This window comes from Chrysemys picta, chromosome 15 (genome assembly GCF_011386835.1).
Source record: "Chrysemys picta bellii isolate R12L10 chromosome 15, ASM1138683v2, whole genome shotgun sequence".
NCBI classification, from domain to species: Eukaryota; Metazoa; Chordata; order Testudines; family Emydidae; genus Chrysemys; species Chrysemys picta.
The window spans coordinates 8,602,274-8,617,763 of NC_088805.1; the positions used below are offsets into that span (position 1 = coordinate 8,602,274).

The 15,490-nt window shown below is 44.3% G+C and overlaps 1 protein-coding gene across 2 annotated transcripts in view; it reads right to left on the reverse strand.

Moving 5' to 3' along the window:
- MED13L (mediator complex subunit 13L) overlaps positions 1–1,793 on the reverse strand; it is a 396,084-nt gene extending 394,291 nt beyond the window's left edge. The window contains exon 1 of one of the 2 annotated variants that reach the window (XM_005303233.5): positions 1,505–1,793. In XM_005303233.5, the coding sequence (XP_005303290.2) occupies positions 1,505–1,576 (72 nt within the window). In that variant the 5' untranslated portion in view covers positions 1,577–1,793. The remainder of the gene's footprint in view (positions 1–1,504) is intronic. The other variant, XM_005303234.5, reaches the window with a different exon arrangement.
- Between the last annotated feature and the right edge of the window lie 13,697 nt (positions 1,794–15,490).

The following is a 15,490-nucleotide window of genomic DNA, read 5'->3' on the forward strand; positions in this document are numbered from 1 at the left end:
CAAGTTTAAATAATGTTACATAGCTTTGAAAGTGGTTACAAGTCAAAAAGCCAAAAAGGATGGTATTTGTTATAACAGACATCCAAAAGCCTCGTCAGGAGGATCAGGATCCCACTGTACAAACACATAGCAAAATAAAGCCTCTGCCCGAAAAAATTATATTCTCATTAAAGACAAGGCACAACATGTCAGGAATAAACAATCCAAAGGAAGGTATTGAGGGTTGTGCATGGGAGAAAGACTGAGGTTAACAGTAATTAAAGAAAGAATATCATAGGGTTTCAGAGACTAGCAATATGCATAACTTGAAGATTCTGAGTTAATCATATTTTAAAATCAGTGTTTTTTAAAATTTCCTACTGAACAATTCACATTCTTTTCCCACCCCTTGAGAAAAGTAAACCTGAACTCTATTTTTTTTGGGGGGGGGGGTTGTTTTTTATTTCCTCTCCCACACCACCTGACATACAGCCTATACCCAGTTGCTTCCCACCTCAATTTTATGAGTTACCATTTCACCAATAAACAGTCCTATGCTCTACCCCTCCTCCCCCTGGGGTAGCTATTGGGGACCCAAGAGTTCTCCCCTTCACTCCACTAATGTCCCTGCAGCTGTAGTGTACAATAAAGCAAAAATGCATTTTCAAATAAAATGTCACTAATACGAACAGCAAATAATTTCTTTCTATTCATTTTAATTAAGATTAAAAAAACTATATAGTTAATTGCAACTGCTCAATATGAACAATTGATACCATAACTGTTGTAAGATTAAACCATGCAATCTAAGTACAAAGTGAAAGTTGTGAGCTACCAGTGAGATGAGAAGATAGCATCTATGTTATCAAGCCACCCAGCATGTTGCATTTTCAGCTAATGCTTTTCTTGCAAGGCCAAAAAAAGTCCCGTCCCTCCCCATCGGTGCAGCGGGGGCACGGCTGTAAAATCATAAAGACAGCTGACGTTCAGACACAAGAGCCCGGAGTGCAAGTCCTACCGATAATCACATTGCATGAACTGTTTGCTGCTGAAATGGCGTTTGTCATTACGAAAGATGAGGGGGGAAAAAACCCACACGCAGCTGAAGAGGCACAAAGCACAAGGGCATGAAGTGCCAAAGCAGGCAGGGGCGGGGAGAGCAGACTGTTTACCACAGGAGATGGTCACACATGCAGGCAGCACAGGCAGGGGACACCCAATCCGTTGCCTTGACATCTCGTATTCAGATCAATGCAGCTGTGTGGGGAACGCACGCTGGCAACAAACGATGTTAAAGAGCAAAATAAACACGGAGCTGAGCCGGGGGGAGGGGCTAGCGGGGGAGCAGCCCCACGGGCCCAGCGGGAGGGAGCAGCCCCACGGGCCCAGGCTATAAAGCCCCTGGCAGCCGCCCCGAACCGCCAAAGTTGCTGCGCCGCTGCTCGAAGGAGCAGCAAGGTCCCCGGGTGCGCCCCGACTAGCTGGGCTGCGGCCTTCGCGCTCACACCCCCCTCCGGGTACTTACCAGCGAGAAGAGGTTGGAGTGACAGTCCTCCAGGCTGGCCCCGTTCGCCACCCAGTTCGCCGCTGCAGTCATGATCCTCGGCGAGCCCGGCCACCAGAGCGGGGCATGTCTGAGGAGACGGGCCCGGCAGGAAGGAAGAAGCGCCCGGGGCTCCCTGGGGCCGCCCGCTCCTCCTGTCACCGGGGCAGCCGCCGCAGTCCTGCCCCTCGCTGGGTCCCCGGCACAAACGCCCGCCCGCGGAAGGGGCAGTGGCCGGCAGGGGGCGCTCCACAGACTGGGGCCTCGATCCGCCTACCCGCCCCCTGCCAAATAATCCACACCGAGCCGAGCGGACCGGCCCGGCCCGAGGCCCGCCGCCAAGGCGCTCCGGACCGGCGCTCTCGCCTCCGGCGTTCCCGGTCCCGTCGGCCCCGCTCCTCTGCGCGCCGCTCCGGCCCCCGCTGCGGGGGTCTCCTCCCCTGGCCCAGCTGCGGCCCCTGCAGGACACCGCTCAAGCGGGGGGGCCTGGTCCGGGCCCCAGGCAGTGGCGGCGGCCGCTGACGGGGGGCGCTGTCTCGGCTGCGGCCGTGTCTCCTCCCCTCGCTGCTGCCGCCGCTGGCGGTGGGTGGATGGTGTTTTCCTGCTGCCGCCGCCACCGCCTTGTTTACGCTCCGCGCGGGGCTCCCGGTGCTGAGGGCGACCGGCGGCAGCCGCGGACCGGAGCGCGCGCGCTGTCCCTGCCCGTCCTCGCCGCCCTCGGCTTGGCCCTGCCCGCCCGGCGGCCCCGCTCGCCAGCTCCTCCTCACACACTCGCCTCTGCCTCTCCACTCTGACAGCAATGGCGGCCGCCAGGCACAGTTCGCCTCGCCATTGGCCGCCGCCGTACCACGTGAGCCGTTCTGAGCGGAGGGGGAAGCGAACGCTCAACTCCCTCCTCCGTCTCCCCCCCTCCCGCTGCGTCCGAGACGTTCCACTGGGGGCGCTATAGAGCAAGGAATAAGCCGGCTTCTGCTGCACTGGGTGGGCTCCCAGCACCTAAGGGCCCGGTTCACATGCAGCAGGTGGTTCCACACCCACCTCCTTCAGAAGAGCAGGGCCAAGGAGATTCAGTACTTCAACTAGAGCTTGAGAGTATGACCCAGAGCTGCAAAGCGAGTGCAGCTACTAGGCAAGCATGCTGAGAGCTGTGATGGGGCCCTCTTGTCCCAACAGGTCTTCTAGCCCTGCTCTCACTCTCTTGTCCTTAGTTAGGGTACTATTGGTGACGGTAGCAGGGGGTATACACATGTTCCAGCTCTGCTTCTAGAACTAATGGCTATAGCCAGATCTAGGTCACCGGCACTTTAGTCCTTCCCCTGTCGCACACTCAGGGGGAAGCAGTCAGTAAACAGCATTCCTGAGCCTCATCTTCTTCATCCATAAAATGGGGCTAATACCTTTTAGAACAACCAGTCCATGTGCCATACACATTTTGCCTTTGTGCCTACAATTAATATTTTCAAACTTAATAGTCTTTTACAGAGAGGGCTTATAATAGCTGAAACAGACCAAATTCATGGTCTATGATATACTGAGTGCTGTAGACAGAAGTAGCATCTTTTTAAGAGTGAATGGCTACAGAGCCCTTGCCCACACAAAAATTTCACATATAGGATTTGCTGGAATAGGAAGGGCTCTGACACTATATGAAGTAGTTGAGAGGGCAAGGTGCATTGCTCCTCCCCTTTAACCTGTAATGTGAAGGAAATTTTCATATTTAGAGAGAAAAAAATATTTGTCACATGATGTGCATATATAAAGAAACTCCAAAATTATTTTAGAAATAAAAGCTATTCTGCGTATCTACATTCACTAAAATTAGAACTAGCAAATGCCATTTTTACTATATTTTTAAACAGCAATTCTTAGTGTTCAGGCCCACTATTGCATGTTTGGGTTTGTTCTGTTGGAAAGTTTTTATAGCAAACATTTGTCTGTATTGTTTACACAAAACATTCCATTGAACTTGAATATACCTGAAAGTGAAACTGACTATAAACAGCTGACTGCAAGGAATTCAGGCCCTTGCGTTAAAAAAATAATACAAAACAAACAGCATAAATAGCCATATGTGAATATTTAATGTTTCAACTTAAATATTTTTTCACTTTATAAGCATTTCTCAAGTTCACAATGACCCTTTGATACTGAACCGCAGAAGCCTGATTTGTCCAGGCAGAATAGGACTATACTAACTGGATTTCTCATTGGCTACCAGAAGGTATCAGGAGTGGTGGTGTTAGTGTTTAAGGTGTGTGATTAATTTACATTCACTTAGCAACCCACATTACAACTTAAAAGTATTGAAGGTACCACAATTTTAAATGATCTGTTTTTCAGTAGGAAAGCAGATTTTTTTTCAGTCTTGCTTTGTATCAAAGTGTCAAGATGGAAGCTTCCTACATCACACTTCCTTTTTTTAAGCAAATTTACTCTTTTAATTAGTTGTAATGATTAGCATCTATCTTATAACACTAACAGAGAAGCATTGAGCGTATGTCAAGAATGTTTGTTTGGAAGAAAACTTGTGGTAACAAATCCGTAGCCACATACGGGCCACACAGCCACTATCTAAACTGCACACATGCAGTGCTTGGGATGGAACTTAGCCCTGGTCTACACTGGGGGGCGGGGGGTGTCGACCTAAGATACGCAACTTCAGCTACACGAATAGCGTAGCTGAAGTCGGTGTATCTTAGGTCGATTTACCTGGCCATGAGGACAGCGGTGAGTTGATCGCTGCTGCTCCCCTGTCGACTCCGCTTCTGCCTCTCACAAGCTGGAGTTCCAGAGTCGACGGGGAATGTGTTCGGGGATCGATTTATCTGCGTCTACATGAGACACGATAAAATCGATCACTACCCACCGATCCAGCAGGTAGTGAAGACTCTTGGCCTCCAGCAACAAAGGACAATCTCCACTAAGAATAATAATTATAGAACTGGAAGGGACCACGAGAGGTCATCTAGTCCAGTCCCCTGCATTCGTGGCAGGACTAATTCTAGACTATTCCTGACAGGTGTTTGTGTAACCTGCTCTTAAAAGTCTCCAATGATGGCGATGGTTGGTTTGACACAATTTGTTTTTGACAAATCCATGCCGACTGTTACTTATCACCTTTTATCTTCTAGATGTTTGCAAATTGATTGCTTAATTATTTGCTCCATTATCTTTCTGGGTACAGAAGTTAAGCTGACTGGTCTGTAATTCCCTGGGTTGTCCTTATTATAGATAAGCACTATATTTGCCCTTTTCCAGTCTTCTGGAATCTCCCCCATCTTCCATGAATTCTCAAAGATAACCGCTAATGGCTCAGATATCTACTCAGTCAGCTCCTTGAGTATTCTAGGATGCATTTAATCAGGCCCTGGTGACTTGAAGACATCTAATTTGTCCAAGTAATTTTTAATTTGTTCTTTCCCTATTTTAGCCTCTTCTGATCCTACCTCATTTTCACTGACATTCACTATGTTAGACGTCCAATCACCACCAACTTTGGTGAAAACCAAAACAAAGAAGTCATCAAGCACCACTGCCATTTCCACATTTTCTGTTATTTTTCCCCACTTCATTGAGTAACGGGTCTACCCTGTCCTTGGTCTTCCTCTTGCTTCGAATATATTTGTAGAATGTTTTCTTGTTACCTTTTATGTCTCTAGCTCGTTTGATCTCATTTTGTGCCTTGGCCTTTCTAGTTTTGTCCCTACATACTTGTGTTATTTGTTTATATTCATCCTTTATAATTTGACCTAGTTTCTACTTTTTGTAGGACTTTTTTTTTTTAAGATCATTAAAGATCTCCTGGTTAAACCAGGGTGATCTCTTCCCATACTTCTATCTTTCCTACGTACTGGGATAGTTTCCTCTTGTGCCCTGAATAATGTCTCTGAAAAACTCCCATCTGTCTTCAATTGTTTTTCCCCTTAGACTTGCTTCCTATGGGATCTTACCTATCAGCTCCCTCAGTTTGCTAAAATCTGCCTTCTTGAAATCCATTGTCTTTATTTTGCTGTTCTCCCTCCTACTATTCCTTAAAATCATGAACTCTACCATTTCATGATCACTTTCTCCGAAGCTGCCTTCCGCTTTCCAATTCTCAACCAGTTCCTCCCTATTTGTCAAAATCAAATTTAGAACAGCCTCTCCCCTGGTAGCTGTCTCCACCTTCTGAAATAAAAAATTGCCTCCAATACATTCAGAGAACTTATTGGATAATCTGCGCCCTGCTGTGTTATTTTCCCAACAGATGTCTGTGTAGTTCAAGTCCATCACCACCAAGTCCTGTGCTTTGGATGATTTTGTTAGCTGTTTAAAAAAAGCCTCATCCACCTCTTCTTCCTGGTTAGGTGGTCTGTAATAGACCCCTACCATCACATCACCCTTGTTTTTTTACCCCTTTTATCCTTACCCAGAGACTTCCAACAAGTCCGTCTCCTATTTCCATCTCAATCTCAGTCCAAGTGTATACATTTTAATATTACTGTGTTATATAATATAATATATATACACACACACACTATATATGTGTATATTGTATACTGTATACTTTTTAAATATATAATATGTCATATATAATATTATGGCTTGCATCTTCTGTAGGTTGCAAGTATCAGAGGGGTAGCCGTGTTAGTCTGAATCTGTAAAAAGCAACAGAGGGTCCTATGGCACCTTTAAGACTAACAGACGTATTGGGAGCATAAGCTTTCATGGGTAAGAACCTCACTTCTTCAGCTGCAAGACATTTGAAGAAGTAGAACAGGAATACTTGTGGCACCTTAGAGACTAACAAATTTATTAGAGCATAAGCTTTCATGGACTACAGCCCACTTCTTCGGATGCATATAGAATACGGCTGCTACTCTGAAATTTGAAGAAGTGAGGTTCTTACCCACGAAAGCTTATGCTCCCAATACTTCTGTTAGTCTTAAATGTGCCACAGGACCCTCTGTTGCTTTTTGTAGGTTGCAGTTATTAGAAGGTGATATGTTCACCTGCACAGATATGAAAGTTACTCACCTTGTGCAGTAACATATGTTCTTCACGATTTGTGTCCCCGTGGATGCTCCATTTTAGGTGTTCGTGCGTCCCTGCACTCATAATCAGAGATTTCTGGTAGCAGAGCCTGATTAGGTTAAACATGCATGGTCCCCATCTTGTGCCGCAGCAGACAGTTAACTGGCACTGTGCGACCAACCCTACCCCCTTCTCTACTGCAGAGAAGTGATAAAACTCTGAGTTAGAGGGAGGGTTGTGGAGCACCCACAGGGGGACACATCTTGAAGAACCTCCATTACTGCATCAGGTGATTAACTTTCTCTTCTTCTTCTGCTGTCCCTATGGGTGCTCCACTTTAGGTGACTTCAGAGCAGTGCCCTCTGGTGGAAGGAGGTGGCTTCGGAGTTGAAGTCGTGACAGAACACAGTACAGAGAGTTTGAAAGAGGCATCAGATTTTGCCTGTTGCGCTAATGCATAATGCTGCGTAAAAGCGACGGAAGTCGATAGGGATCTGGTAGAATGTGTGCAAATCCCCGTAGGGGGTTGTCAAGCACATTGATGGTAGCATAGTTTTATGCAGTCGAAGAGCCACTTGGAGAACATCTGTTTGGATATGGCATTCCCTTTGGAGCATTCAGTGATGGAGACTAATGGTTTGGGTGATTTACGAAATGGTCTTGTTCCATCTATGTAAAAGGCCATTGCCCTCCTTACGTCGAGAGTATGAAGTGTGGACTGTCTTCTATCCTCATGGGGCTTGGGGTAGAACATCGGTAGGTAAATGGGTTGATTGTGGTGAAAGGCTGAGATGACTTTAGGTAAAAACTTGTGGTGTGGTCTCAGGGATACTTTATCTTAAAAAAAATTGCACATGGGGGGGTCTGCCATGAGAGCACCGAACTCTCCGACACCTCTGGCAGATGTAATGGCCACTAGAAATGCCACCTTCATTGAAAGGTGTAATAGTGAGCATGTAGGCATGGGTTCAAATGGTGTTACAGTAGATTTTTGTGCATTTATTTGGAGACCTAATCTCGTAAAGGAGGGTCACCATCTGTTTGTTGGCTTGTAATGCAGCTTGCAGTGTTGGTGCTTTCAGCAGGCAGTCGTCCAAGTACAGGAATATCATGATTCCGTTTCTGCGGAGGTAGGCCACAAATACTGCTAGTAACTTTGAAAAAACTCCAGGGGCAGTGGATAGGCCAAAAGGAAGAAATTTATATTGGAAAGGTTCCTGTCCAATAGTAAATCCGAGAAATCACTGATGGGAGGGCTGAGAACCAATCCCCAATTTCTAGTGCTGGGATTATGTGACCATATTGAATCGCTGTCTCTTCACAAACTTGAGTCGCCGTATATAGAGTATGGGTCTCCACCTGCTCGACTTTTTCTTCGTGAGAAAATAGTAGGAATAAAATCCCCTCCCTCTGTGTTTTGTTGGATCGGGTTCTACTGCTCCTAGACGTATGAGGTGGATTACCTCCTGACGCAGTAGATGCTCATGAGAATGGCTCCTGAAGAGTGATGGGAAGGATGGGGAGCGGGTTTGAAAAGAAAGGGGATAGAGTAACCAGTTTGTATGATTTCTAGCACCTATCTGTCAGATGTGATGGTTTTCCAAATTGGATAAAATGGAACTAGGCAATCTCCGAATGATCTGGAGAGAGAAGATGTCTCCAGCACAGAAAGACATGGGGTTCTTGGTGTCTCTACCAAGGCTTCAAATTTGTTGCCTAGATGTCAATGGCTGTGACGCAAATGCTGGAGGAGTAGGCTGTCGTCTCCTCGATGGCGTCTGTTTGTGACCCTGTGACTCATACTGCCATTGTTGTTGTGAATACGGAGTGTGGTGGTAGCATTGAGGGGCATAGTAACTCCTCTGTCTTTTCTTGGGTCTAGGTGTATAAGTCCCCAGAGATCAGTGTCACTCATGAATCTTTGAGCATATGGAGAAGAGTTTGAGCCCCTCAGATGGTAAGTCTTCAACCATGGATTGCACTTCCCTAGGGAAGCCGGAGGGATGGAGCCCGGAGGCCCTTCCTATCACCACTGCGGTCGCCACTGATCTGGAAGCTCTGTCCACAGAGTCCAATGCAGCTTGGAGGGCTGTTCTAGAGATGAGTTGTCCCTCTGATACAAGTGCTGTAAATTGTTCTTTTTTATCTTCAGAAATAAAGTCAATAAATTCAGAAAACTTTGTGTAGTTGTTATAATCACACTTTGCCAGCAAGGCCTCACAATTGGCTATCGGGAGATGTAGTATCGTCAAAGAATAAGCCTTGCGGCCAAAAAGATGAAGGCTTTTCATAAGGTGTGTTCTTGGGCTGTTGTTGTCTGCCACGTTCATGGACTGCATTGACCACCAGTGAATTGGGCACTGGATGAGAGAAGAGGAACTCTGTGCCCTTCGCTGTCACATAATATTTTTTGTCAGACCTCTTGCAGGTTGGAGCAGCAGTTGCAGGGGTCTGCCAAATGGTCTTGATAAGATTCCATTATCACATCATTCACTGGTAAAGCAATATTTGAAGAAGAGGAGGTATTCAAAATGTTCACTAGTTTGTGCTGTGTCACCCGGACCTCTTCTAGAGAGCTAGTCACCCTTTTAAATAGGTCCTGGAATTGTTTGAAATCATCATCCCCCACATTAGGGGGAGGAGGCATGACTGTCATCTGGGGAGGATGACGACAGGTGGTGCCCCTTCCTGGTCTGAGGGTTCTTCCTCCTCTTCATCTCCTTCCCTTGTAGGTTCCGAAGGTCCAACTACCGAAGGTGCAGGTGATTGCACTGTGCTTAATCTAGATGTGGTGGGCAGTCCCTGTTGTGTGGGGTATGTCACCCACAAGTTCCAGTATGCCCTTTGGGGTGGAAGGGTCATAGGTGACTCCCAGGGTTGGCCGTACCACTGTGGATGTCTAGGATCAGTGTAATATGCCCCCTGAGAGGGTCCCGATTTGGACAGCTCTTGGTGGGCAGGAGATTGTGGTGGAGAATCTATTTGTCCTTCCTCATTCTCATCATCACTCGAAAAGGGTTCTGCGGAGCGCAATGGAGTCACAAGGAGACTCAATGCCGAACATGCCGGGTTCGCGTCTGTGCTGAGGATGGGAGAGTCAGGCCTAGATCTGACTAAGAGATCTTTGTGCCTAGAAACTGCTGCAGTGTCTTTCATGATCTGCACTGGAGGCTGCATGATTGTCAGTACCGGGAGCCGCGGTGTATATGTCGGCACCATAGCTGTGCCGGTGTGTGCACCGAGCATGCATGGGGGGGGCGGGGGGAGGGAGAGCTACAGTCTTAGGGTGACCAGATGTCCCATTTTTAAAGGGACAGTCCCATTTTTGGGGACTTTTTTCTTATATAGGCGCCTATTACCTCCCCACCCCCGTCTCATTTTTTCCACAGTTGCTATCTGGTAACCCTATACAGTCTGCATCGGGGCCGCACCACTGTGTGTTGATCATGGCTTTAGCTGCGTTGGTGCCGAGGCATGGGATTTCGATTTCCCTGTAGCATCTATGTCCGAGCTGGCTCTTTTAGAGTCCTTAGCTCTTGTGGTGCCGGCAGTGCCAGATGTTCCCGCTATCTTGGTTCCAGGCACTGCCAGTGTGGTTGGTGCCAATGCTGTTTGCCCATTCGCAGAACAGTACTTCTTGGCCGATTCCTGCGTTGGGGACGTAGTTGCACGCTTTTTGGACACTTTTTTAGCAGGTTGATCAGAAGCCTGGGTGGTGGTGGAGGGATCCTTGTCAGAAGCCATTGTTGGCTAGGCTTGTCCAGGTGGGTCCAGGCTTTGAGCTCAGACACCAGTCTGAGAGGAGTTTTAGTTGCAAGTCTCTAGCCTTTCTTGTTCGGGCAGTTAACTTGTGGCAATGAGGACACTTGTGTGTTGTGTGTGTTTCGTCTAGGCAGCAAACACACTGAGCATGTCCATCCAAAACTGGTAAGGAGAGCCTGCAGGTGAGGCAATATTTAAAACCCAGGGAACTAAGCATTCCCATCAGGGAAGGATTTTGCCCCCAGAGAGGCTGACTATCCTAAAGGTTCAACTGAAACCTAGCTTCTAACAAGGAGAATAATAAAAATAAAAATAAACTTTTTTTAAATAAAAAGAGGTGACAGGGACAAAGAGAAACTAATCAGCGTACTATCCTAACTAAATAACAGTAGTAAATAGGCTAAAAGAACTAAGTAGCAAGCTGCTGCTAAGTGCTCCAACTTGAAGCCAAAAGCGGTAGAGAAGGAACTGGGGGAAAGGGGGGGTTGGTCTCACAGCACCGGTTAACTGCCTGAAGCGGCTCAAGATGGGGACTGCGCATGTGTGACCCAACTGGACACTGCTACCAGTTTACCACTGCTTTGATTACAAGCGCAGGGGTGCACAAACACCTAACGTGGAGCACCCACAGGGACATCACTCCAAGAATTACTGACATTCTATCCATAGGGGCCATTGGCGACACATTCTAACCAGTGCACTATATGACAACTTCAAAAGAGTAGAGAATAACTGGAACATCATGTCCAGTATAATTTGTCTCAGAGAGGCCATGTCTACATTAAGAAAAGGTGGGTTTTAGCATATTAGCAGGTGTTAAAGTCCTAGTAGAGATATGAAAGTTAAAATTTTAACACCTGTGACTGGTAGAGAGAAACCCTAGGAGCAAACCTTGGATTTACCCCACTCAGCCAAGAGGGATTAAAAATTGGAACTGCCATGTCTACACTAAGTGAGGGGATGGGACTTTTCACTTGCTCCAGCTGCTTTACCCCAGGTAAAAAAGGTCAGAGTGGCATACAGGGGCTCTAAAGTCCCCAGATCCAGCCAGGTAAGAATTGCCACCCCACCCCAAGAACTAATTAATGACAGTTGCAGGATGCCCTGTTCTATAAGGGCAGCCTAAAAGTTGAACAGCCTACTCTCTAACTGCCAAAATTATGCCATGGGTCGCTCCAGCACCTCTAACCATCCCTGAATCAGGAGTATGTTGAGCACTTTCAGTATAAAATTATTAACATTTTCTTACTTAAGAACCATTTTTAAATTGGGTTCAAGTGACAGTTTGATGCTCAAAAGAATCGTGTTGAGTAGAGTTAGATAGAATATAGGCAGGTGTTCAAGCTTCTTCCACTTCCTGCTCACACCATGCTCACCTCTCAGAATTCCTCTTCTAGACCTCTCAAGCAGAGATTGCTTATCATGCCTGATTTCCCATGAGTTTTAGCATGACAAATGCGTATATGAAACCAGTTTTCAAGAAGTCAAATGCTAGTTTACTTGTACACTGTGCTTCCTAAACCCTCTTTTCCACACATGAAAATAAATAGTCCCTTCCACTAAAAATGTCTCGCTACACCTACTTTAAAGATTAAATTACACCTTGTTTCAGTGGAAGGGCACAGTGGACAGCTTTCTATAGGCCATAATGAATTGGTCCATCACCACCCACAGGCCACAAAACATTTATCTAAGCATCATTCCCCAGCAAATCACTCTTAGTGTCCAATCTCTATTGTGAACAAGTTGTTCCATATACAAGAGCAATTTGCTGATTCATTGGTAAGACCTATCCATCTAATTCATTTAACTTAAATACAAAAGCAGTGGGAGGCAAATTATTGATTTGGTGTTGAGTGTCTGTCTACACTACAGAGACTATACTAGCACAGCTAGGTCACTGTACCTATGGCAGCATAATCCCATAATGTAGATGAAGCGTACACTGAGGGAAGAGGCTTCCCCATCAGTGTAGGAGCACCACCTCCCTGAGCAATGATAGCTACATCATCAGAAACATTCATCTGTCGACATAGCTGTATCTACGGGAGGTGTTCGGTTGGCATAGTTACAGCATTCAGGGGTGTGTACTTTTCACATCCCTGACCAATGTAGCTATGTCAACATAACTTTTCAGCATAGGTTAGGCCTCAGGCTGAAATTTGTAAACAGCCAGAACTCAATGTTCAAATTTTCTTGTCCATGTAAAAATAAATGTGAGTCTCAACTAAAATAGTATAAACTCTTTAGGAAAGTATTTGACTAGAGAATTTATTCAATTTTTCAATCAGTTCGATCACCTCTTAGCAATTAAATTAAAAATTTAAACTAGCGAAAGGTTAAATCTATTTCCTTGAATTTATTTGTGCTGAGTTTTTGGTAGTTATTTAAACACAGTAGGTAAATATTCACAAGTTATGAGGAGTTGCTACTGGCACCTCATGATGGCTATTGGTCATAAAATATGTTGCAATTCTTTGCATTGCTAAACTCAGTTTGTTTTTAAATTGGAAAATATAGCAGCCCATAGATGACTTGCCAGTGACCAGATTTATATTATGTTCATAGTCAGATAATTCAAAGCACATTTTGAGTTGTGCTTTATTTGTCTTTTTAAAAGGAGGTAAATTATTTACACATTGTGTCCCTCATTGACAAGTGAGTTCATTATAATCTAATCACTCACTTAATACCAAACAAAAGGAAAGTTCCCTTGTTGTTTTTCTAACAGTAGCATTGTTTAAACCAAAATTGGTCCATGTACAGATATCAAATGCAAGCTCTATTGACATTTACACATGCATAATCATCCTAGATGGTATGTGGTGGAACGTGTTTCCCAACTCAGTCTATCCCAGGGACTTTGATTCCCTGTTTTCTTCCTTTGCTTTAAACACCGATCAAGAAGCATAAACAATAGCATCAGATTTCCTGCTTTAAGCTCATGGGGTTTTTTTCATAAGAGCAACATCTATGAACATTTTAATTCCTTAGGCCGGCATATTACACTGCCAATTACCAGACCTAAGTTCAGGAGTGGAATGGAGTTCCCAGGCTCCTGTAGATGAGCTCTGTCACACTAGTCGTCACCATGCAGAGCTGATAAGTACTCTGGGAAAGAGCCAGTTGCTTGCCCTTCCAGACAATTTTGAAAATTAGATTCCAAACACAGTCATGGTATCATGGGCAAGACTGCTTCAGTCCAGAACAATTTATCCAAAGCTTATGGTAATGATCAAGCCTGTACCACCAGAAGGATGAATGAGCATATCACAGCCCTGGTTTCCACTGGTAGGTGTTGCTTATTCTTCAAATCTTTAAGTGTGGCAGAAACACAGGTCACTAGAAGGATAAAGGCTAAAGCAGAGCTAAAATATAAACTTTTTCTGAAGAAAATTTCAGTTAGCTTTGTTGGTTTTATTAGGCCTTAAAGATTGTCAGTTCTCCAACATCTTGCAATACATCTGATTTTCTGAAAATGAGAGCCTAGGCCTTTTCGCTGTATCTACACTAGGAATGTAGCAGTGTTTGGCACTAAATATCAAACATGGGATCTTTCTACTACTTCATCTTACTTTGGCCCTTCTTTATACCAGCACCCAAACTATTTAACCTGGATTGAGTATGTGCTAATGGAAACTGTCTTTGACATCCAGTGTCAGATACAACTCATTTTTCAGTGAAGACAGAGGCTGAGAAGGCTAGACTGAAATGAACACTTTCCCCTTGCAAATTGTCATTCCCAGAAAAATGAACACTGTCAGTCAGAGGCTCACATTTCATATAAGAGCATGTCCAAGATCTAATTGAAATACAGTATCTTTCAAGGCAGAGATGATGGTTATGCCACAGACTTTATGATTCTGCATCTCAATATATGCCTTTGTACATGACATCTGATTTCACAAAGGCACAATCAAATCCAAATTACTTCAGAGATGACAACAATAAGGTGAACAAACAAAATAAAGAAAAAATAGATGATTCAAATGTTGATTGGTTATAGATACATTCAAATTAATTTAAAGGGATGTTACAAACCTAACCTGTATTTCAAGAGTAACCTCCAAAAGAAAAACACAGGTTTGTGCTCTTGCTTCATTGATGTTAGAGGGCCTTTCCCCCTCCTCCTCCTCTTCCTGCCGCTTTTTTTAAACCTTTAGAAATGTCAGTAAAAGTCTGAACTTGCTTGGTTTTGCTGGAGAACTCCTTGGAGGTCTCGTGATTTGTGAGTATTTTCAGCCCTTCGTTGAAGGGGCAGGAGAGTGAATCTTCAAAGATATTTCTCCTAAATGTTTTTCAGACATTTGAGTTAATTACTACAGTGATGAAAAACAAATTCTCGTGTTTGCAGTATGAATAAAGATCTCCTTCCCTCTCACTTAGATAAATGTCACTTGCATAGTTTGTGTCAAACTCACGAGTTTTCCAGTTGTCCATAGTATCTTATAGAAAAAACAGACCTGAATTACTAATGTAAAAACAGAGGAGGAAATCCTGTTTTCTTTATACATTATAAAGCAACAAAAGGGGGCAAGCTGTTTTTTCTTTGCAAGTCACTTTTAAATAAACTTTAGCCCAGTCGATAATTTCATCTAGGATTCTAGAACTGAAAAAAAAAATTAGAAGTCTAATTTCTTTTTCCACCATTTATACAGTTTATTTCCGCATTTTACTCAGCTTGGACAATAGAACTAAACTGAGTTGTTTCGTATTTGTTTTCAGTAAGGCTGCTTCCTTTTCTGTTTCTCGTGGACTAGCAAATTGTTTGGGTTCACAGCAACTTTAGAGAAATATTTAAACTAAAACAAAAATATTTTGTTCAAATTAAAGATTTATAAAAAATATTCCAATGTTACATTTTCCAAAGCATATCCCTTTCCCTATTTACTACCACAAACCCACAGAAATCTAATAGAGTCCCAAAGATAGAGGACTGAACATTTTTAGTTTTTTTAAAAGATTTTACAGAATTTAAGATGTATATAAATGTTCCCATTAAATCAAAAACTTTGACAGTTTAGTATATGCAAGCCAAATGGCACAGTGCTAGATTAGTGCGTGAGAACCTGCAGATGAAGTTAACTAAAAACTAGTGAAACTGACTAGTTATATCCTCCAGTTTCTATTCAGATCTGCTACTGGCTACATAGTAAAAGTACTAGTTTCACCACAGAGGTTAAAACATCTAAG